This window comes from Mustela erminea, chromosome 6 (genome assembly GCF_009829155.1).
Source record: "Mustela erminea isolate mMusErm1 chromosome 6, mMusErm1.Pri, whole genome shotgun sequence".
NCBI lineage: Eukaryota > Metazoa > Chordata > Mammalia > Carnivora > Mustelidae > Mustela > Mustela erminea.
This window is the reverse complement of record NC_045619.1, coordinates 50,644,004-50,665,760: the sequence shown is the minus strand read 5'-3', so window position 1 is coordinate 50,665,760 and position 21,757 is coordinate 50,644,004. Positions and strand designations below refer to the sequence as shown.

General features: G+C 40.7%; 1 protein-coding gene across 1 annotated transcript in view; it reads left to right on the top strand.

Annotated features, from left to right (window-relative positions):
* Positions 1-21,390, top strand: part of HMGA2 (high mobility group AT-hook 2) — a 139,531-nt gene extending 118,141 nt beyond the window's left edge. Inside the window, exons 4-5 of the mRNA XM_032347138.1 lie at positions 6,268-6,300; positions 18,684-21,390. Of these exons, the coding sequence (XP_032203029.1) occupies positions 6,268-6,300; positions 18,684-18,731 (81 nt within the window). The 3' untranslated portion in view covers positions 18,732-21,390. The remainder of the gene's footprint in view (positions 1-6,267; positions 6,301-18,683) is intronic.
* The last annotated feature ends 367 nt before the right edge of the window (positions 21,391-21,757 follow it).

The window sequence follows — 21,757 nt, the reverse complement described above, 5'->3', positions numbered from 1 at the left end:
GGTCATGAACAAATGCGTTGGTTACCTCATTTCATGAAAGGCAGGGAGGAATTTTCATTCTTGATGATGGTAATCTCCCTCCAGTTCAGCTCATGTCATATTCAAAGAAAATACGTTCAAAATAGAACTGTGAAACTTTAAAGGGTGAAGGGCATATTTTCTCAGTACATGAATGAAAATAAATCTTGACGAATGGTTATATACAGAAAGAGAGCTCTTCCCCCCCCCCTTTTTTTTTCCTTTTAAGTATTTGGGACAAAGGGTGAAAAGGGGTATTGTTCAAAACACAAGTCAAAAAAAACTCCCGTAAGTCTATACACCACATGACGTGAACGGGCCTTCATGGTTCATGACCATGTTTGAAGTGTTTATGTAGAAACTGGACAATTACTTGTGTAGAATCTGGGCTATGTCTACTTATTGAACTTGGTTGATGTTTTTTACTACAAATAACCAATTAATTTAGGCCAGAAAGTAGTTGAGGTAATTGAGCAATCGGTCAATTTATTTAATGACATTTTCTCCAAATGGTAGGGATACATTCTTCAGTCCGTTCAGGCAAAATAAGAAGGTGATTGCCCTCATGTGGTTAAAATTGCAATCATAAGACCCGCTTTTTCAATGAGCTGACTTAGGCATAAAGGACTCTTTGGAAGTCTAAAAACAGATAACATGTTTGGCAATTGTTTTTAATATGATCCCATATTTAGTTTAAAATTTGAAATAGCTGGGCTTATCTGTGAGATGTTATTTTGGGAGACATTAAAGTCCCCTTCAGTGGAACTCTCTTAAAGGGAGAGTTCCACTGAAGGGGATTTTTCGTGTCTCACAGAAGAGACGAGGGTTTTAAAATCCTTTTTTTAGTAAATAACTAGGGGAATCTGTCTTACTCTGTACTACTGTGAGAATGAAAAACAATTTACATGAAGAAAAGATTGTGCCAAGGAACAGAAGTACCTCTTGATTGAACAACGGTCTTAGGATTTCAAAGCAAAGTGGACAAAACCACCTCCCAGTGGCTGGCAAAAACAAAAGATATAATTAGATTAAAAATCTGCTGCTTACATGAAACCAAAAGACCCATCTGTAAAGAGATCTGAATGAAGGGCTATTTTCTTTCAAGGTCAACTTAAGACTCTTTACATAATGATCTTCCTTACTTTACAGCACATTGTACCTCATTTTTTTTTTCTTCAAAATGAAGTTGGTAAACCCAATTTCAGCCTCATTTCATTTACTGTTTAGATTAGTACTAAAAATGAGCTACTAATGTCTAGGCCCTTTGTTATTGAGGATTTTCTTTCAATGCCTATCAGAAGGGTGGCTTAGCTGTCTAAGTATCAGCTTTAAATACCTAGACTCCGTGGAACCATAGGTTGGATTCTCACAAGGGCTGGGGAACCCCTTAATTATTCTGAAATAGTTGGTGTAGCAGACCATTTCCTACACAAGTGCCCTTCTACAGAATCTTCAAAACCAAAATACCCTGTGGACATTAAAAATTCAATCATTATTTTTCTTTTGTTCGGAGAAATACTCATTCGCTGTAGGATCTCAGAACTCAAAAAGTATATGCTTTGCTTTTTTGTGTCCCTTGCATTTTCTTAGCCTGCTGTACCCTACACTCTGTACAAACTTTAACAATATTTATTTGCAGAAAGATTGTACTTTGAATTTGGCTGACTTGTCCAGTGTAAGGATGAATATGCAGAGAACCACACTTTGAAGTCCGTGTGGTTAGAAAGGGCTTTCCTAAATCTTTCCGTGATACGTCCTAGTGATGGATTCTTTTTAGTTCTCACGCTCTTATTTTAACATTGTATTAACCCAAAGCACTTGAACTTCAGAGCCCTTTGTTTTGGATGGTGATGTTATTTCATTCTGACTGGAAAGCCCTCTTTTACCTACTGTGTCTGAGATGTTGAAATCCAACAACTGAGTGAAAGATTTGCATGACAAGCTTTTTGAAAATTTTAACTCTGTCTTAACATAAGGAACTCAAAATTTCAGTGAGCTAAGAGTTTGCATGCCAAGTCGACAAGGTGCCTAAAGTATATGAACTTACTACGTGCACAGACTTAGTAGAAACAGAGTCATCAGAATCCTCGAAGTCAACAAGTTAGAGGACTTGGCGACTTGTTCAATAGCACAGTCGTCATGAAATCCACGCCTTTAAAGGGGACTTCATTAGAGCCTCCACAGCTGGTAACGAAGGAAGAATCTCCCAGAGGTAGAGAGGAGATCAGCTGGACCTGTGGGACCTAACTCGTGTCCTCTGGCATTCGTCTGTCACCAGCAGCCTCGTAAACCAGAGCTGGTCCCTGTTCAGGAAGCCAGGGGCTTCCTCTGGCCGTGGTGGCAATGGAGAATCCTGAGATCCCAAAGAAGAACATGAAACTGGAGTGGAAATCAGAGCCACGCTCCTCCTGAATCGGATCTGGATTTGAATTGACTTGGGGGGCGGGGGAGGGCGGTAGGTAAAGGAAGAAAATGGGTTTCCTCGGAGCATTATACAGCAATTAATAGAAGTAGAAGACTCGAGTTGTTTGAGCTTTAGAAAATGATCTTAGGGGAGGTGATTTCGATTCCCTATTCCTTGGGTTCCCTGTTCAAAAAAAAAAAAAAAAAGGAAGTAATAAGGCATGGGCTGTCCTGGTCACAAAAGGACGGGAGTTGCTAAAAGAAAAAGGATTTTAGCTTTTATACGGTAAACGCTTGTATAAAATATGACTCATGTATTAAGATGCAGGGAAATAGACTGCCAGCAACACTAACGAGTCATAGGCATAGTTCTAGAAGAACCTTTCAGTTCTTCTAGAGGTGTAGTGGCCAACCATGTTCTTGACGACAAGAATCCTAAGAGGCAACTGGTTTCTAGGTGTCAACACTTAGGCCTAAGCTAGGAGATGCCCCCGAGGAAGATAAGAAACTTGCGCCCGCAAGTTTGGTGTCCCAGAAGATTTCCAGACTAGAGTTTGTTTCCTTTCCCTTTTTATGAATGGCTGTCGTACTATGCTTCCGTCGGCATTTTCTCCCAAAGCCATTCATAAAAATAAAAACAAAACAGAATAACAACAAAAAACTTGGTCAGCACCGTCTGGAGCCACCGGGTACCAGAGGCTGGGAAAACATCCTGGCAGCCTCCTCCCCAAGCAGCCCTGAGAGCATTCAAGGGTCTGTTTGTTTGGTGGTCTGAGAAGTATGAAGTGCTGTGTGGAAGGCAGCTGGTAGGAGTTCTGTGACACGGACTAGGCCGGGAGCCAGGGCTGGCTGAGGTTCAGACATTGTCTTTCCCCTCATTGAAGTGTCAGGACCTAATTCATGGAAAATCGGGTGAGCTGGCAGCCCTTTCAGAGGATTTCATTGAGCCCCGCAGTGTGCAGGAGTCCCATGAACGCGGGATCCTCAGCCAAAAGAGGAGGGGAACTTCTGGGCAGTAGAAACCAGTCAGCGTGCAAGAATGTGTGGGGATTTGAAACGGTTTGGGAGTAAACATGTGTACAGGTGTCATCGGCGGGAAGAAAGAGAAAGAAGAAAGTGGTCTGTCCTTACAAATGACTCCTTTGAAATGAATACTCTCTCAGCACACACTTTTGAATCCTAAGAGGCAAGAAGTCCTCATCGTCCTTGGTTCAGGACCACCTGGAGAAAATATCATCTGGCAATCTGGGCTTTTATGATGTCATCTCCCCTGTGATGAAAAGTCGAAGGGAAGAGCTTTTTCTTTTCAGTGAACAAAAGTATTTTGTTGTTTTAAAAAGTTTTTATCTTGTCCATCTAAAAAAAAAAAAAAAAAAAAGCTCTGATGATTTTTATCTAACATTTTTTTTTCAAGATTTCTTTTATTTATTTGAGAGAGAGTAGCATGAGCAGGGAGAGTGGGAGAAGGAGAAGCAGACTCCCCGCCGAGCAGGGAGCCCGATCCAGGTCCAGTCCCCGGACTCTGGAATCATGACCTGAACCAAAGGCAGACGCTTAATCGACTGAGCCACCCAGGTCCCCCAGCATGTTTAATACATCAGCAATAGGACCATCATACCATCATAGAAATTCCAAAAGGAAGGAAAATGAATAGGAGCTCTATGCCCCACGATATGGTGAATTTGCCCCAACTTCTGTTATTTGGGAAAACTGTAGTGATTTTATTTTTTTCACTTGTGCCACAAAGCTGTGTCACGATCCACCTCAGAGTGGCACAGTTGTGTTTGCAAGTCCTAGTGATGTGTAGATGGAAGAAGTAAGGCTCCTGTTTAGACTTGAGAGTGAGTACTGGAAGTAATCTATCAGAAGGCTCGGGCTTCAGCTCCTACACTTAACGTTAACCAAGAGTAACTTAAATATCTTTCGAATATTATCATTATTGGAAAATTAATTTAGGCTAGGGGCACCTGGGTGGCCCAGAGGGTTAAGCCTCTGCCTTCAGCTCAGGTCATGGTCTCAGGGTCCTGGGATCAAGGCCGGCGTTGGGCTCTCTGCTCAGCAGGGAGCCTGCTTCCCCCCTCTCTCTGCCTAGTTGTGATCTGTCAAATAAATAAATAAAAATCTTTAAAAGAAAAAACAAAAACAAAGCAATTAAAAAAAATTAATTTAGACTAGGTAGAAAAGTTTTCACTCAGATAAGAAAATTCTGTGCTACCTACATAATTTAAGAGCTACAAATGCAGGTGTAACAAAATAGTCTGCAAATGAAACTATCAAGAAAGTGAACAGACCCACAGAATGGTAGAAGACATTTGCAAATCACATTCTAATGACACTAACATCTAGAACATAGCAAGAACTCATACAACTTAATAATGAAAAAACAAACTTTAATATGGGCAAGAGATTTGAACAGACATTTCTGTAAAGAAGATTTACAGATTGCCAATGAACTCATGAAAAGATGTTCAACATCATTTGTCATTAGGGAACATCAACTCAAAACCACAGTGACATTGAACTTCACACCCAGTAGATGTTTATAATTAAAAAGACGGGCAGTAACAAGTGTTAACAAGTATATGGAGAAATTGGGACCCTCATACATTGCAGGTGGAAATGTAAAACAGTGCCGCTGCTTAGAAGAACTGGCGACTCCTTTAAAAGTTTAACATAGAGTTACCTATATGACCCAGAAATTCCACTCCAAGTTATCTGTACCCGAGCAAAATGAAAACATGTCTCTACTAAAACTTATATATAAATGTTCATGGCGTTAGTCACGATAGCAAATGGCAGGGAAAAAAAAAAACCAAATGTCCATCACCTGGCGGGCGGACAAACAAAATGTGGTATATCCATCAATGGAATGTTGTTCAGTCGTAAAGAGAAATGAAGTGGGGATGGGAGCTAGGACCAGGATGAAAGTAGGTGCCAAATAGGAGAAGCCAGACACGAAAGACAATATATTGTAGGATTCCGTTTACATTAAATGTCCAGAATAGGCAAATTTATATGGACAGAAGGCTAAGTGGTTGGTTAGTGCTGGGAGGGTGACCAGGGAGATAGGAGGGAGTGGGGAGGAGTTGATAATGGGTATGGGGCTTTTTCGAGAGGAGGTGAAAGTGTTCTAAAACTAGATCATAATGGTGACTTTAGAACTCTCTGCATATACTAAAACTTTGAATTAAGGGTGCCTGGGTGGTTCTGTCATTAACTATCTGCCTTCAGCTCAGGTCATGATCCCGGGGTCCTGGGATCGGACCCTGTATCAGGTTCTCAGTGGAGAACCTGCTTCTCCCTCTCCCTCTGCTGCCCACCCCCTACTTGTGCGCTCTCTCACTCTCTGTGTCTCTTTCTGTCAGATAAATAAATAAAATCTAAAAAAAAAAAAAAAAAAACCTTTGAATTATACACCTTACGGGTGAATTTTATAATATGTAAATTGTAACTCAAGAAAGCTGAGTGTTTTTGAACAAAATAGCTCCTTTCCCTCCTCCAGTGAATCCAGATTCTTTTAAGATTTATTTATTTATTTATTTGGCAGACAGAGATCACTGGTAGGCAGATAGGCAGGCAGAGAGAGAGAGGAGGAAACAGGCTCCCTGCTGAGCAGAGAGTCCGATGCCAGGTTCGATTCCAGGACCCGGAGACCATGACCTGAGCCGAAGGCAGAGGCTTAACCCACTGAGACATCTAGGTGCCCTGTGAATCCAATTTTAGAGCCAATATTTTGTCTCTAGTTTGCAGCAGGTGTCTATATTTAAAACATGTAGACTTGATTATTTTCATTATGTATGTTTTCCTTTAAAATGTAACAGTTCTTTTTGTTTGTTTCTTCCTTAGCCACAACAAGTCGTTCAGAAGAAGCCTGCTCAGGTAAGAGATGGTCATTATGATTTTTCCTTCTGTGAAAAAGATATGACCCCAAATTAAATCTCTAATTAGAATTTTTCTAGTTTTGATTATGTTGGCATTACAGTATTCTTGCAAATTTGTTGTGTCCTTCAGACAAAGCCAGGAATACAGAGTCTGAGATTGTGTCATTAAAAACTGCCTGGCTAGCTCAGTCCCTAGTGCATGGGACTCCATGGTTTTAAGTTCAAGTCTCACGACGTTGGATGTGGAGATTACTTAAAAATAAAATCTTAAAAACAAAAAAACAAAAAAACAAAAAACCTAGACAATCAAGTCCTGAAGTATACAAAGTAAATATAAATAGTTTAAAAAGTAAAATTTTAATTTCTGTTCCTCATATAAAACAAATATTTAATAATCTTATCATATATTTCACCAACTGTAAACATCACATTTTGTTCTATCTATCCATATTCCCCATTGACTTGATACAGAACTTATTAGCTGAAAAATATATTGTGATTTATGACAAGAACACGATCTGTTTATTGCATTATTCTATAACCTTTGATAATTCCAAAACACCCCCAAAGAAGGCTGGGAACTGGGAAATTAAGGGGTCCCAATTTTGCAGATTGATGAACACTCAGGTTCTGCCTCATTGGCTGAATCACAGTTTCTGAAGTTTGGCAACATCAAAATTAAGAACCAATTTTACTTCTCTTATTCTTTATGCCTGGTGTTCCTTGTCCTAAATATAATCCATACATAGAAACTTAAGAATCATATTTATTAAGGAAGTTTATCTTGAAGGGAAAAAACACTGAAGAATGAACTAACCATGATTGCCAAGTACTTGATTTCTTATTAAAATTTCAGAGTATCCCCACTATTCTCCACTCCTGGGTTTAAAGAGGTGCCCAGGAGGGGTGTACCTCGGTGGCAGTCAGTTGAACCTCTGACTCTTGGTTTCCACTTGGGTCATGATCTCAGGGTCATGGTCTCAGGGTTGTGGAATTGAGCCCTGTGTTGGGCTCCACACTCAGCTCAGAGTCTGCTTGAGAGTCTCTCTCCCTCTTCCCCTCCCCTGCTAAAATAAATAAATAAATCTTTTTTAAAAAGATACCGGGGAGATCTCAATGCATCATACAGAACCTGCTGGAGTAAGTTGTTACCCAGTGCCATGGGTTACCAAGTTCTGTTCTCTGTAGAGCTCCTTCATATATTTTTAAATATACTTTGCACCCTGTCCTCTTGGGACCATGGTGTCTTGCCTGGGAAAGACCATCCAAGCAATCTTAATGTGTCTAGTATTCTTTACAAATGCTGCTTGGAAGAAAATTGAATCTTCTAAACACATGTAAGCATATAGGAAAAATGTGTCAAAAATTACATGTATGTTTTAAGTAGAGTAAAAGCAGAGTTAACATGAAAAAAGAATTCTCACGGCTGTCCCCATAAAAGCCAAGAATTGTAGGAAGTACTAAAAATAAATACCCAGTGTTTGAGTGTTTGTAAACAATATTTAACAGAACAAAATATAAATAACATTTTAAGTAGCCGATTCCAAATATATTTAGCCTCTCATCCTTCATCAGTAAGAACTTCAAGAGGAAGTAAACTTAAAAGTCAGTCCATTTGGGCAAAAGGATACTACTGCATTCAGTGTTGCATCACTGGCTACAAACAATAGATTAATAACTGTGATCTGTTAATGACATTGATTCTGTCTCTATCGTTGGTGTTGTAGGGAAGGTAAAGCAAACAAAAACAGCTATTGCATCTGAGAAATGTGTAATCTAGTTAAGAGGTTCTTAACGTTGGCTGCATATTGGAATAACCTAGAGATTTATATATATTGTATATTTAATATGTCCATTTACATAAATATATAAAATTATATATCTGTTTGTGGCTATTAGATATATTTCAATATGAGGGGTGTGTGTGTGTGTGTGTGTGTGTGTGTGTGTGTGTGGAGTTAGCCCATGTGAGCCAGTTGTAAGCATCTCTTTCAAACTGTATGTTTGGTGAAGTCCGGGACATAGCTTAAAATCCACTATGGTGTGAGTATTTACCCCATGGAAACTGACAACTACTACGAATCAGGACCTTTTTTTTCCTGGTGAACAAGTTTACCTACACACCACTGACCCCACCCTTCAGTGATTCTGATTGTTTGATCTAAAGACCCAAGCATCATTATGTTTTATGAGCTCCCCAAGTGATTCTAATGTGCAGCCAGCAGGAGTGAAGAAGATACTCAGTGAACACACATGAGAAGACATTTAAATGTTTGTTGAACAAATGACCACAGAATGCCAACGTATATGAGGCACCTAGGGAATACAGATGGATGAGTGGAATGTCATGTGTTACTTAAGGGGATAATTCCTGGAATATATATATTTTTTTAAGATTTATTTACTTATTTGAGGGAGAAAGAGAGAGTGTGTGCATGTGAGTAGGGGGAGGGGCAGAGGGAAAGATAATTCCAAGCAGACTCCCCGTTGAGCAGGGAGCCCAATGTGGGGCTCCATCCCAGGACCCTGAGACCATGACCTGAGCTGAAATCAAGAGCGGGCCACTTAACGGATGAGCCACCCAGCCACTTATCCATGAAATGAGAGGCAGAAACAAATAAATCATAGGTGGAGATTATCAATGTGAGCAAAACTGATGGCAATTTGGTCAGTAATACACCAAGAAATCCGAAATTCTTTCCCAAGAAAATCAGGACTATCAAAGAAGGCACAGATGGATTGGGTTGGTCTTCACTGATCCGTCCGGCTGTCTTACAAACTCCGCTCCAGATATGCCCTCCAGGGGAAGAGTTCAGAGGGTTTTTTTTTTTTTTTTTCCTTTTGCTTTTTTGTTTTTTTGGTTTTTTTTTTTTTAAATGTGAGCTCACTGGGCTTCCTAATCTATATTGTCTAAGGATACAGTGATGAATTATATAAACATGGGGGCTACGTGGAAGTTCATGGAGGATAATGTAAATTTAACACTACATTCAAAAGGATCTCTTCCTTTTCCATCTGTTTATTTCAAAATACCCTCCCAGATGGCTTTTCCATGTAGCAGTCTGGATTAACTCAGGCTCATATCCTCTCTTCACCAACAGTACTTTGACGGGCTCCGTTCAGACCCTGTTTTGAGGCAGTGAAAATTTTAATACAATTAAAGATTTTACCTCTAAAGGAAAGGGCTCAGTGCTGTGTAAAGAGACCTAGGTTTTGCTTTTTGGCCCCATCAATGCGTGAATTAATCTTTCTGTTTCCTATTTACCCATCTGTGCACTGGGATAGTAACACACCGCCTTGCTCCCAAGAAAACTGGGAAAGATTCAAAATTATATAAATTCCAGAGCATATTGCTATATCCCGACTTATTTTTGGAGGCTGGGTTTTTCATTTCCAGGAATGAATAAGCCTCAAAAATCCTAGAACTCGCTTTAGTTCAAAACTACTATCTTTTTGACCCTTTGGTGTTTTCATTGCACCTTTTAAAACGTGAGGATTGTTTTAACTAAGGGGGAAATGTTACAGTAATTGCTACATCCTCTCATTAGGACTAAAGCAGTCAGAATCACTTTTCATGTATGTATGTCACATTTATATGGAATTACAAAGGCTCCATTGTAAAATATCCTAAAGCCATCAAATTCTGAAAGCTCCCCAGAGCTTGAAGAATGCCATTTCTTGAAACTGGAACACAAAGCAGCAAAATTCATTCTGAGGAGACAAGTCCAGAATTTTAAGTTTCAAAATCTTGATATCTGTTTATGTACATAAATACATGTGTCCAGAAAAGAATAAAAGTTTAAGGGAAGCCTTACCGCAGCGGTCGGTGTTTATAAAGCCCTCCGGGTGCCAACAGGGAGAGACCTCAAGTGTGTCCCACATCCTCACAGGAAAAGTTAATGGTCTCTTAACAATCTAAAGAGAAAAATCTGCAGTAGTCACAGTGATTTTTTAAATTACAAAAGCAGTGGAAACACAGTTTACGGGGAAGCTCTGTTATATTTTTATTTAAAATGACAAATTAAGCAATAATTAGAAATTAGCTAATATGTCCGTTTTCTAGCAATTTGAAGCAGTTGACTTCTCAACCACATGGATCATGTCCTTAACTTCAGTAGGAAATGGTGGTAGAATTTATTGTCATTGTTGTTTTTATAACATAACACCGTAAGGGTATCCAGTTCTTGTTATTATTGATAGAGCATTGTTTTTTCAAGTTTTTATTTTTATTTTTTAATATATTTTTTAAGATTTGTATTTATTTATTTGACAGACAGAGATCACAAGTAGGCAGAGATATAGGAGGAGAGAGGGGGGAAGCAGGCTCCCCACCAAGCAGAGAGCCCGATGCGGGGCTCGAACCCAGGACCCTGAGCTCATGACCTGAGCCGAAGGCAGAGGCTCAACCCACGGAGCCACCCAGGCACCCCTTCAAGTTTTTATTTTGATAAGAATAAATCTCATGCCATCGCAGACTTCTAAAAAGGTTTTGCTGGTTCGTTGGATTATCTGTTTCTTGATTTCCTTCTTTTAAGGCTTTCAGCGGAGATCACAAGTGACTCCAGCTCTTTAATTCAGATATTTTTTTTCCTCACCTGAGTCCCATCCATAGGGAAAACTGGTTTTAAAAATCCTAACGGTTCTCCTTAACTTTCCACCCAATTTTCTCATGGTTGTTGCCCCAGCAAGCTCCACCTCCATCAATGCAGACAGGTAGAAACCTGCTCCTTTTCAGTTTCCCAGTGAGAAGCTTGGAAAGTTCTCTGTTCCTGAAAGAGTAGAAACAAAGCTTTCTGTTTCCAAGCAGAATTTTTACCTGCAAGGAACGTCTTCCGTGGGTGGTGTACCTGGGCAAAGAAATCTCAGGAAACCTGGTTATCATGGGATTTCCACCCGCCCCTCCCTTATTTAAAAAAAAAAAAAAAAAAGCTTGAATGTTTTTACAGGGACTTCAAGGGCCGTTTTAAGGATGTTTATATTTCAGACAACCTAAACATTGTTTGGAGCAAAATGAGAGATTTCATTTTGGGACAAGCAAGTTGATGAATTGCAGTCAGCATCTTGTTCTTAAAGGAGGTATTTTTGCTGGAAGCTCTTGGTCTAGACACACAAAGGAGAGAGGAGGAGGGAGACAGAGGGGAGAGCATTCTCAGTCTAACACTCGTCTTTTAAATGATACCTTGGCCAATGCAGTAAATAGTTCCTAATAAATCAGACTTGCAAATAGTCACTCTTCTACTCACTCAGGGAACGCAGTGATTTATGCTGCCGAAGTCGTAAAGAGTACTGATTTATTTATTTTCCTACTTATGCTCTTTCAAGCTGGTAAAACATTTTGTGGGCCCGTAAATGTTTGGTACCAACTGGCAAAACATGAAGAATTCTATCAAAGCCTGGCCTGAGTGGCACTGTTTTGTTGTATAGGAAATACTTTTTGATTTAACCTCTGACCTCTGACATTGCAGAGATCCAGGGAAAAGGAGAGCCTAGCGCAGTAGGAACCAAAGTTTAACCCTTACAGTAAAGTTGCGCAGGGATATAGTAGCACAGAGGTAGGTCAAGGAAACATAGCAAAATGGTTATTAGCCATAACCGTACAAAGTACTTAGTTTGGCTAACCTTCGTAATAAAGGAATATGGGCAAGGTGAGCCCTTGTCAGGGACTGTCTCAGAGAGATGACATAAACTTCTAACAGAAGTGAAAGAACATGACTTAATTTGGAGATAAATCTCCACAGGGCAAAACTTAGTGTTTCTGGGCCTGCCAGATTTTCTGTAGGAAGTTTTTTTGTGTGTTGTTGTTGTTTAAGTATGATCTTTTTTAACCATGTGGTGAAGTCCATAGATCAGGCTAAAAGGGTAAATGGCAATGTCTGCCTGAGTTTCCTCTTCATTTTGAGGTGAGCTGATTAAAAACCAATTGTTGATTCAATATGCAAACTTTCTTCTCATTATCCAAACACGCTGACCCAAATTAATATGAATAAATAGTAACTGGTTTTATAAACCCAGTCTTTCTAAAAATATATATATATCCTTAATGTTTGAATAGCAACATGTTGTTTTGTCCAAGACACTTCCTTTACATTCAGAAAGTGTTTGTTGGACACTCGAGTGTATATTGAGAAATTGTTTGTTGAGTCACTACAATTAGTGATATTTTCCTAATTTTATTCAAAAGTCCTAACTCAGGACAATGAAAAATGTTTGGTGAAAAACAATTCATTAAAATCCAGAAATGTTCTCTTCCTTGGCAACAAATACAACAGGTATGCAAAAATTTACACACATAGAAAAGCAAGAGAAATTTTCTGTTTGTCTCTGCCACCAATAAACACATCTGGGGTATAACTACTAAACACCCTCAGACATAATCATTTTTAAAAACTTTGCTGGGGCGCCTGGGTGGCACAGACTCCTGGCTTTGGATCAAGTCATGATCTCAGGGTCATGAGATCGAGCCCTGCGTTAGGCTCCTGAGCATGGAACTGCTCATGGATGGCTCAGTGGGTTAAGCCTCTGCCTTCAGCTCGGGTCATGATCTCAGGGTCTTGGGATCGAGTCCTGCATTGGGCCCTCTGCTCAGCAGGGAGCCTGCTTCCTCCTCTCTCTCTCTCTCTCTCTCTCTCTCTGCCTGCCTGTCTGCCTACTTGTGATCTCTGTCTGTCAAGTAAATAAATAAAATCTTTAAAAAAAAAAAAAGATTCTCTTTCTCCCCCCTCACTAAATAATAATAACAATAATAAAAATTAAAACTATATAAAAACAAGAACATTCTTCAACAGTTTTAGAGATTTGAAATAAATTTCCTTCTTCTGAATGCTTCCTTCATGCAAAAATCCTTTCGCTCCATCTTTAGCTGTTTTTCAAACACGAGGCTCTTTGAGTAAGCATTAGAACTGGCATGGAAAATTGATAGAGCTCATGGCCCTCAGAAATGGTGACTTACAGGATCCTGAAACTCGCAGTTAGTTTATACATGAAATGATTTCCCGATCTGTGAAGGGTGACTTCCTTCTCAAGATATTGGTAAATATTCCTTCACCCCAGGAAAGGAATCCATGGCATCCTGGGGTTGAATGTTCTCTCAATATACTATACTTTCAGTGACAGGACCCTGATCAAGGGTGAAGAGGAGAAAAACAAGCGTGCATTTTAGAAACCAAAAACATCTTGTTTGTTTTCTTTTAGAGATGTTACTTAAGATTTTCCTTCTCAGCCACCTCTCGTTGAATTACAGGTTAAATAAATAAAGATAGAATGACTAACTATAATTAAAAATAATTATTCCACACTACATATTACAAGATCTTATACTGTTTTGGGGTTTGTTTGTTTTTTTTTTCCTTCAAAATTTTCCCATTTGATGGTCATATTTTTTCCTCACACCCTGCTGGACAGTGGGTGTTGTCATTACTGGCCCGACGCGGTGAGAATACGGCATGAGTTACACAAGCCATTAATGTGAGGGTTGATGTTGGTGGTCAGCAACCTCCAGGATCAACCTCCTTTCCTTAAATGCCCCTCAGTAAAGACCTCAACGTTGACTTTATTAAGTTGATGGTAACACATGCAAGGTAGTCCCGACGTTTGTGTAATTCTAGACACATAAAGTTAAAATAAAGAAAGGACGGGGTACAAAATGCCTTCAATATCCCAACTTCTTAAGTCTCCTGTTAAAAAGTATATTTCCCTCCTAGCATTTCCACCAGAATACCTTCCATTTGCCAGAATATCTGGTTTTTATATGTTCCATTTACCATATTTTTAAAAAAAAATCTCATGTAAAGTTTTCCTAGTTGGAGGAAATAATCACTTTCCATTAAGTTAAACAGCCTCAATCCATTTTAAATTAAAATCTCTGACAGAGAAACAGAAAAACACAGCTCTGTGGTCTTACGGGCCACTTAGCTGCAGATGGAACTTGAAAAATCCGTTTCTGGTCTTTTCTGCTGAGACAGAGTCCATTATTTCTGTTCGGATGGGGCCGGCTGGAGATCTTCAGGAACGTGGAAACCTCTTACACGTGTCCTTCTGAGTCCTTAAGGAGTCGAACGTGATTAAGATGACAAGAAGAATCTGTCATGAGACTATAACGACTCTTTCTAGATGATCAGGTATTTCTAGGTTTATTGGCAAGATAGCTGAAATTACAAATGGATTTTTAGCCAGCATTTCGTAATAAAGGAGTTGCAGAGTTCTTTGCCATCAAGGAGAAAAATATAAGGATTTGTTAGAGCCAGCGTGGACTTCTGTGATTTTGCACTCCTTACTACGTAGAAAGAGGGGGATCGTGGGGACCCGAGTCCTAAAATTTGCAAGGAGAATATTTCTGTTTCCCTGTTCCATTTAGAATTCACAGGCCTCCCTTCCACTGCAAACCCGCTGTTTAGTCTGCATCTGAAAATTAAACCCAGAGCTTCGGCTCTCACGTTAAGTACCAAACTTTCCTCCAGCACACACCCTCACTTGTGTCTGTGTGCTAAGATCTATGATTAGACCCTTTAGACATTTTAAAATTCCATCAAGCATTAGAAGATAAGGTCGGATATTGGGCTGTCTTCTTCCTCCTTTCGAGTCCACGAGCAGAAGTACACCCAAAGGTAAACGCCATATGCAGGATGAAGATAAGTGCAAACTGTATTTCTGGGTTTCAGTGGGGCGTTCGTTCAAGCTTAACCAAAGCAATGAAAGAGTTACATTTACTAAATTCCTTTTTTTTCATGAACGAAAAGAAAAACTAAGGCAAAATGAGGGCAATTTTCCAGGAGTCATAATAAAAATATAGCTCTCCAGCTCTGCCCACTTTCCTTTCCTTCTCATCAGTTTTCTGCCCAAAACATGTGCATGTGTTTGCCCCGATGTGGTGCAGCCCCAGTTGTCTGTGTAAAGTTGCCACGTGAATGGCTGGGAGCTGTTCAGTGTTCAGAGTTCTTGGTGGCTGGTGCCCATAAAAATGTCACTGTGCACTTGCACTTGGAAAAATCCTTTTATCCTGCCTTCCTGAAGCCCCATTCCGACAGTTCGCCTCCTTGACCAGACTGCTGCTGTTCGCCTGCCCACCTTGCAGACTAGCTTCTAATGAGATGTGTCTAACTCCTTGACTATCGAGTTTCCATGTCCTTCTTGCCCAGAGCTGCTCTTGGGGGACTCCTCAAGCTCAAAGGTCCTTTGGCCACATGCTGCAAACACAAAGGAATTTAAATAGCTACCTCAAGGTGGAAGTCATCGTCTAGAATGAGTCACAGTGGCTTCAAAGTCACTGAAGAGGATTGAATCTCGGGGGTCCCAACCAACTACTCTCCTATGGAAAATAATTCCTTGGGGATGCCAGAGCCGGTTGCTTATTCCCTTACATCACTGGTTTCCATCCACACTTGGCACCGCAGAAGGGCCCCATGTGAGGTCTGGTCAGCCATGACACTCAGGGCCGCTGAGGGTGGGTTTTCCAAGTTCCTGTCTCTCCTAACGGGGACGATTTTTCTTCTCTTAATTATACCCACAGTTTTGTTACAGCAACCACACATGTAGTGAAAGTTAAGTCACTGAAAAGGTGAGAACAGAGGTTTGCAGAGGTGAGAAGTGCCCCACGCCCCACCGTCATCTGCTTGGCAGCCATGCTGTCCCCTGGAGGGTGGCCAGTCGGGGCCAGGCCAAGATGAGGGAACACTCCAGCAACTAGACTTTTGAGAAAACCATCATTCAGAGCATGTGAGAGCCACCTTACTTCCCAAAGTTAACAGACTGAGGCTCCCACCCTCTGACATCCCACATACCCGGCACTAACTGACAGCTACGAGGAGAAGAATTTCAAGGTCAGCAGAAAGATACATTAGTCAAACAACTATCCGTGTTGTGTTAAGAGCTGTTAAGTAAAGGAAACAATATGAGGAACCATCGTTTTCAGCTGAGTTGTGTCTAAGGGATTTAAATAAACCACTTACATCTCGGGAGCTTCAAGAGCTCAAATCAAGCAAAGTTTCTGGGAATGTTTTGAAAAGCCGATCGCATTCCATCCACTGCAAGGTCTTTGTAAGTTCATGGCCTGAAAATTCTATTTCCTTCCGGATTTGGAAGTATTCTGGTTTCCAGATAGTATAGAGAAATCGGGCAGTTAGAAATTGGAATAATTACAGCGAAATCCAGAAGGTTTTCCAGCTTGAACCGAGCTCTGTTAATTTGTTAACCATAAGAAGAAGGAATACAATTTCCTTGCCAGCCTTTATGCTGTGGTCTGTTTCAGAGCCGTACCCTGAGTTCACACCTTGGTTCATGTCCTAATGAGAAGTGAGCCATGGGGGGACGGATGAAGAGTGGATCTGCCGAACAGCTTAGTGACTTTCTGGAATTTAAATATTAAGTGAAAAGACAAGGTCATAGGGCAGCTGAACCTTGGCGTGTCTCTCTTTCGTCCGTCCGTGGCTTTGATCATGCTACATCCTCCTTTGGGGCCAGGACTCTGGAGAGAATCTCAGGGTCATGGCCTGTTGCCTATCAAGAGGTATAAACCTGCTGCTTAAATATGTGGAGTCCTCCGTGCGGGGGTTGGGAGCGGAGGGGAGGTAGCTTCCTACGTTCCACATTTCCCCGGAGCAGACTAAACAAAACCGGTGTGAAATCTCATGATCTGATGCTGCCGTGGTTCTATTTTTTAAGCTGTAATCCATTCATTTGTATGTGTGTTTATTCCCAGGATTTATAGCTTTCTCTGTCTTTGGGGGAAGAGAATGTTTCAAACCTTTTGCAAGGGGTTTGCAGTAAGCAGGGGTCTGTGATTAAAGCCCAGGGTAGAGTGCGCGAGGGAGAGTGAGCGTGCGTGCGCGCGCGTGTGTGTGTGAGTGTGTGTGTGTGTGTGTGTGTGTGTGTGTGTGTGTCTGTGCACGGCAGCGCAAGCTTGCATTCGTGTGAGTGTGTGCATGCCCATTTGTGTGGGTTTCTTCCCTCCCGTTTGCTGCTCTTACACAGAAGCGTCACACATGGTAGCATTTAGGAGCTCTTCACAGCTGAAGGGTTTCAAACACTAATGAATGGAAGTTTGGTCATATAATGCAGACAAGCTTTAAGGCATGCTTTACTGAATGGTGTACTGTAGTGACCTGGGAAAGGAAGAGAGGTATAAATTGTGTCAGTTAGCCACCCAGACAAAATGAAGCCATGTGGAAAATCAAATCTATTAAAGTATGAAGACTGTTATAAGCTGTTTAAGCTGGCCGTTCTTAAAGGGGCTCCGCTGGCTGCAGGAGTGAATGTTTACCTCTTCTCCCAGATCTTTTTCACATGCCGTCTTAGGAGACAACACGCAGTGCTTGATAAAAATCATCCTCTCGCTAACGACACTTTTATCAGAAATGTTTATTGTCTCCGCTTTACCACCCATGTCCTGAAAGGTACTGCACATTTGTTAAATAAGCAAAGGGAAAGAGAACCGTGCGGCTCAAGCCAGCTTGCAGAAACTCCAGCAAATTCCAGAGCCATAAGGAATCAGGGGAAAAAAAAAAGAAAAAAGAGAAGGAAGAATTAGATTTATACCAAGAGGAGGCCCTGCAAAAACATATATATTAGATTTTCTCTGCTTGGCCAGCCCACCGTTATAAATGTTTGGTGGATGTGGATTTAGTATTGACATCTAGCCGGCAGGCCAAACTTTGCTCATTGTCTTAAAATGTGCTTTAATAAATACGAGAACCAGGAACTCGGTTTGGAAAGGAAGTTAATAGTCAGCTCTCACCACCCTTTCAGGCAGCGTCTACTGCCCCTGCACCGAGGCGGTGGCCTCGCAGTCCCACAAGGGTTCTTGTGCCCAATTGGCTCAGCCCGATTCCTGGCCCTACTCCTTCTGTAACTTGGGGTGTATCCCCTGCTGTGCCTTGACTTTCCTATCAAATGGGAACAGTAACCAACCATGCCTGTAAGCATCTAGCAAACATCATGAGAGTATCCGCTCTGACTAGCAGTATCTTCAGAACAGGTTTCTTTGTGTCTCAAGAAAGGATTTCCCTTTATTTTTTGCTTTCTGGTGCCCTGGTTTTTAAAACTGACAGCCAGCATGCTGTCGGGAAAAATCTATCTATTTCTTTTTTACTCTAATTGGTGAGTAAGCTTACGTTGGCCTGACATTCTCTGAACTGCAAACAATTGAATTTGCTGACCAGCCGCCATGATGTCAAGCCCTAAGTCAACAGCAGCTCATGGCTGCTCTGGGAAAAAACAACACCTTGATTCCTCAATTACAGTTTAAGAAGCCCTGGGAATGAGGGCTTGCCAATCACCCACATCCTCTTCTGAAGCCAGCCATTATAGGGCTGTAGAAAGAGGTCACTTCTGAACCGTTGGTAAGAACAGCTCACACGGTGTAATGGTTGTGCCCTCTGTGTGTTCCAGGAGGAGACTGAAGAGACATCCTCACAAGAGTCCGCGGAAGAGGATTAGGGGACGCCAACATTCTATTTCTACCTCAGCAGCAGTTGGATCTTTTGAAGGGAGAAGACACTGCAGTGACCACTTACTCTCTATTGCCATGGTCTTTCCACTTTCATCTGGGGTGGGGAAAGGGCGGGGCGGGGGCGGGGCGGGGGCTGGGGGGGAGAAATCACATAACCTTAAAAAGGACTATATTAATCACCTTCTTTGTAATCCCTTCACAGTCCCAGGTTTAGTGAAAAACTGCTGTAAACACAGGGGACACAGTTTTAACAATGCAACTTTTAATTACTGTTTTCTTTTTTCTTAACCTACTAATAGTTTGTCGAACTGATAAGCAAGAGCGGGTGGGTGAGAAAAAAACCTCTGAATCGGGGTTAGTCCATCACTGCACTGCACACAGCCGAGAAAGTGTCACGCTCGTGACGTTAGGCATTCCCGAAGGAAAGGCACGGTGTTCAACGCTGTGTACGCCTCACCACCCAACCCGCTCACTGTAGTGAAACTTCTGTTTAGAACACCAAAGATAGGACTAGATACTACTTCTCTCTTTCTCGTATAATCTCGTAGACACTTACTTGATGATTTTTTTTTTTACTTTTGTTTCTAAATAAGACGAAATGCTGATGTATCCTTTCACTCAGCTAACGAACCAGAAAAGGTTATGTTCATTTTTCAAAAAGGGAAGTAAGCAAGCAAATATTGCCCACTCCTTGATTGACGGCTCTCACACGTATCAGCAGGAGTACGAAATGTACTCGTGGCACTCGTTTTCAGGAAAACACTCATCCGCGTAGAACCTACTTCCTACAGAGCCAAATGCCATTTAGCAAGGAATCACACTTGTTACCTTCAAAGCCTTTAAGGAACCTAGACAAGCAAAATCATCCTCTCAGTAATTTAACAAGACCGTACAGCAGAATAAAGCATGATGAACCCACCTGATTGATGAGGTGGGAGGAGCGGAATCTAAATTTCTTTGGCTATAGTTATACTGCAATTTAAAAAACAACAAAAAAAAAGCAGTCTCTCTCTCTCTCTTTCTCTCTCTCTCTCTCCTCTCTTCATTACGTATCAGTTTCCGTGAAAGACCTAAATACCACTTACCTCAAATCAAGCGTATGTATTACTTCAAGTAATACGTTTTGACATAGGATGGTTGACTGAGGTCCTTGACTTTGGCTTCCGTTCACCGTCTCTTCATTCAAACTGCACTTTTAGCCAGAGATGCAATAATATATCCCCACTACTCAATACTACCTCTGAATGTTACAATTAATTTACAGTCTAGTACTTATTACATGCTGCTATACACAAGCAATGCAAGAAAAAAAAAAGCGTAATGGGTATAGGTGATGTTAATCATCTGTGGTTCTTTTTGTACACTTCATTACAGTAAAAGAAGCAGCCTCCTTACTGTGTTTCAGCATGGCTATGTATTTTTCTATTTTTTTTTAATTAAAATTTTACAAATACTTGTTTCAGCTTCTCTGCTAGATTTCTACATTAACTTGAATATTGTTTGTTGTTTTGTTTTGTTTTCTAAACCAAGTCGCTCCTAGGTTCTTAAGGATAATTTTCCTCAGTCATACCACACAGCACACAAAATTTGACTGTAATGTTTAAATCTTACCCTCCAAGTTTGTACCTCAAAATGAGTTGTTTAAGGAAATGGACTAATTGACTTGCAAAGACCTACCTCCAGACTTCAAAAGGAATGAACTCGTGACTTGCAGCCTTCATTTTTGTCAGGGTCTGAAATCATTCAGACTGTCGCTAGCCCCAGTCCAGCCTATTTTTGTAAGAGACGTTTGCTAGAAAGGAACGCATTTTCACACACTTCCTACAAAGATCTAGATAAAATAAAAGCCAACCTTCAAAGAAACTTGAATCTTTCTTGGTGTGATGCAACCAGCTCAACTTTTTGCATGATGCAATCAAAAGAGATATGTTTTTAAGATTCGTTGACTATGAGAATATGCTTGACAGATATTTTCATGTATTTTACACAAATGTGATTTTTGTAATATGTCTCAACCAGATTTATTTTAAACGCTTCTTATGTAGAGTTGGGTTTTTTTTTTTTTTGTTTTGTTTTTTTGTTTTGTTTTGTTTTGTTTTATTGCTTTCTTTCCTAGTGAGTGTGCTGACTTTTTAACATGGTATTATCAACTGGGCCAGGAGGTAGCTTCTCATGACGGCTTGGGTCGGTATGGCTTTCAGTACGGAAGCCAAATGAAACTCATACTCATCTCTCTTCCAGCCGCTTCAGGGAGGTCATTTCAGAGCCCATATACCTCTCTGAGACAGGCAGATGGCTCACGGTTGGGAATCACCAAAGGAGCTATGGAGAGAATTAAAACTCAACCTTACTGTTAACTGTGCATGAAATAAGTAAAGAAACAGTGGCTCGTAAAAATAAAAGTCCCATTCCATATTCTCGGTTGGGCCCCTTCGAGACCTCATTGGCCACCTCAGAAAACTGAAGCAAGTTGCTCATATTGGCCAAACTCGGAGCACCGAGCGATTTTCACCTCCGATGAAGTTATCTTTTATTTCCTATACGTTGTACAATCAAAACACACTACTACCTCTTAAGCCCCAGTATACCTCATTTTTCATACTGAAAAAAAAAAAAAAAAGCTTGTGGCCAATGGAACAGGAAGAACATCATAAAATTTTTATATATATAGTTTATTTTTGTGGGAGATAAATTTTATAGGACTGTTCTTTGCTGTTGTTGGTCTCGGCTAAGTAAGACTGGACATTTAACTTTCCTACCATTTCTGCAAGTTTAGGTATGTTTGCAGGAGAAAAGTATCAAGACGTTTAACTGCAGTTGATTTTCTCCCCATTCCTCTGAGTGTCTTCTAACTTCATTCTTTGTTCTTCATGTAGAGTTGCTGTCTATGATTGTACTTTGAATCGCTTGCTTGTTGAAAATATTTCTTTAGTGGATTATCACTGTCTGTTCTACACAATAAACATAACAGCCTCTGTGATCCCCATGTGTTTTGGTTCCTACTCTTTGTCAT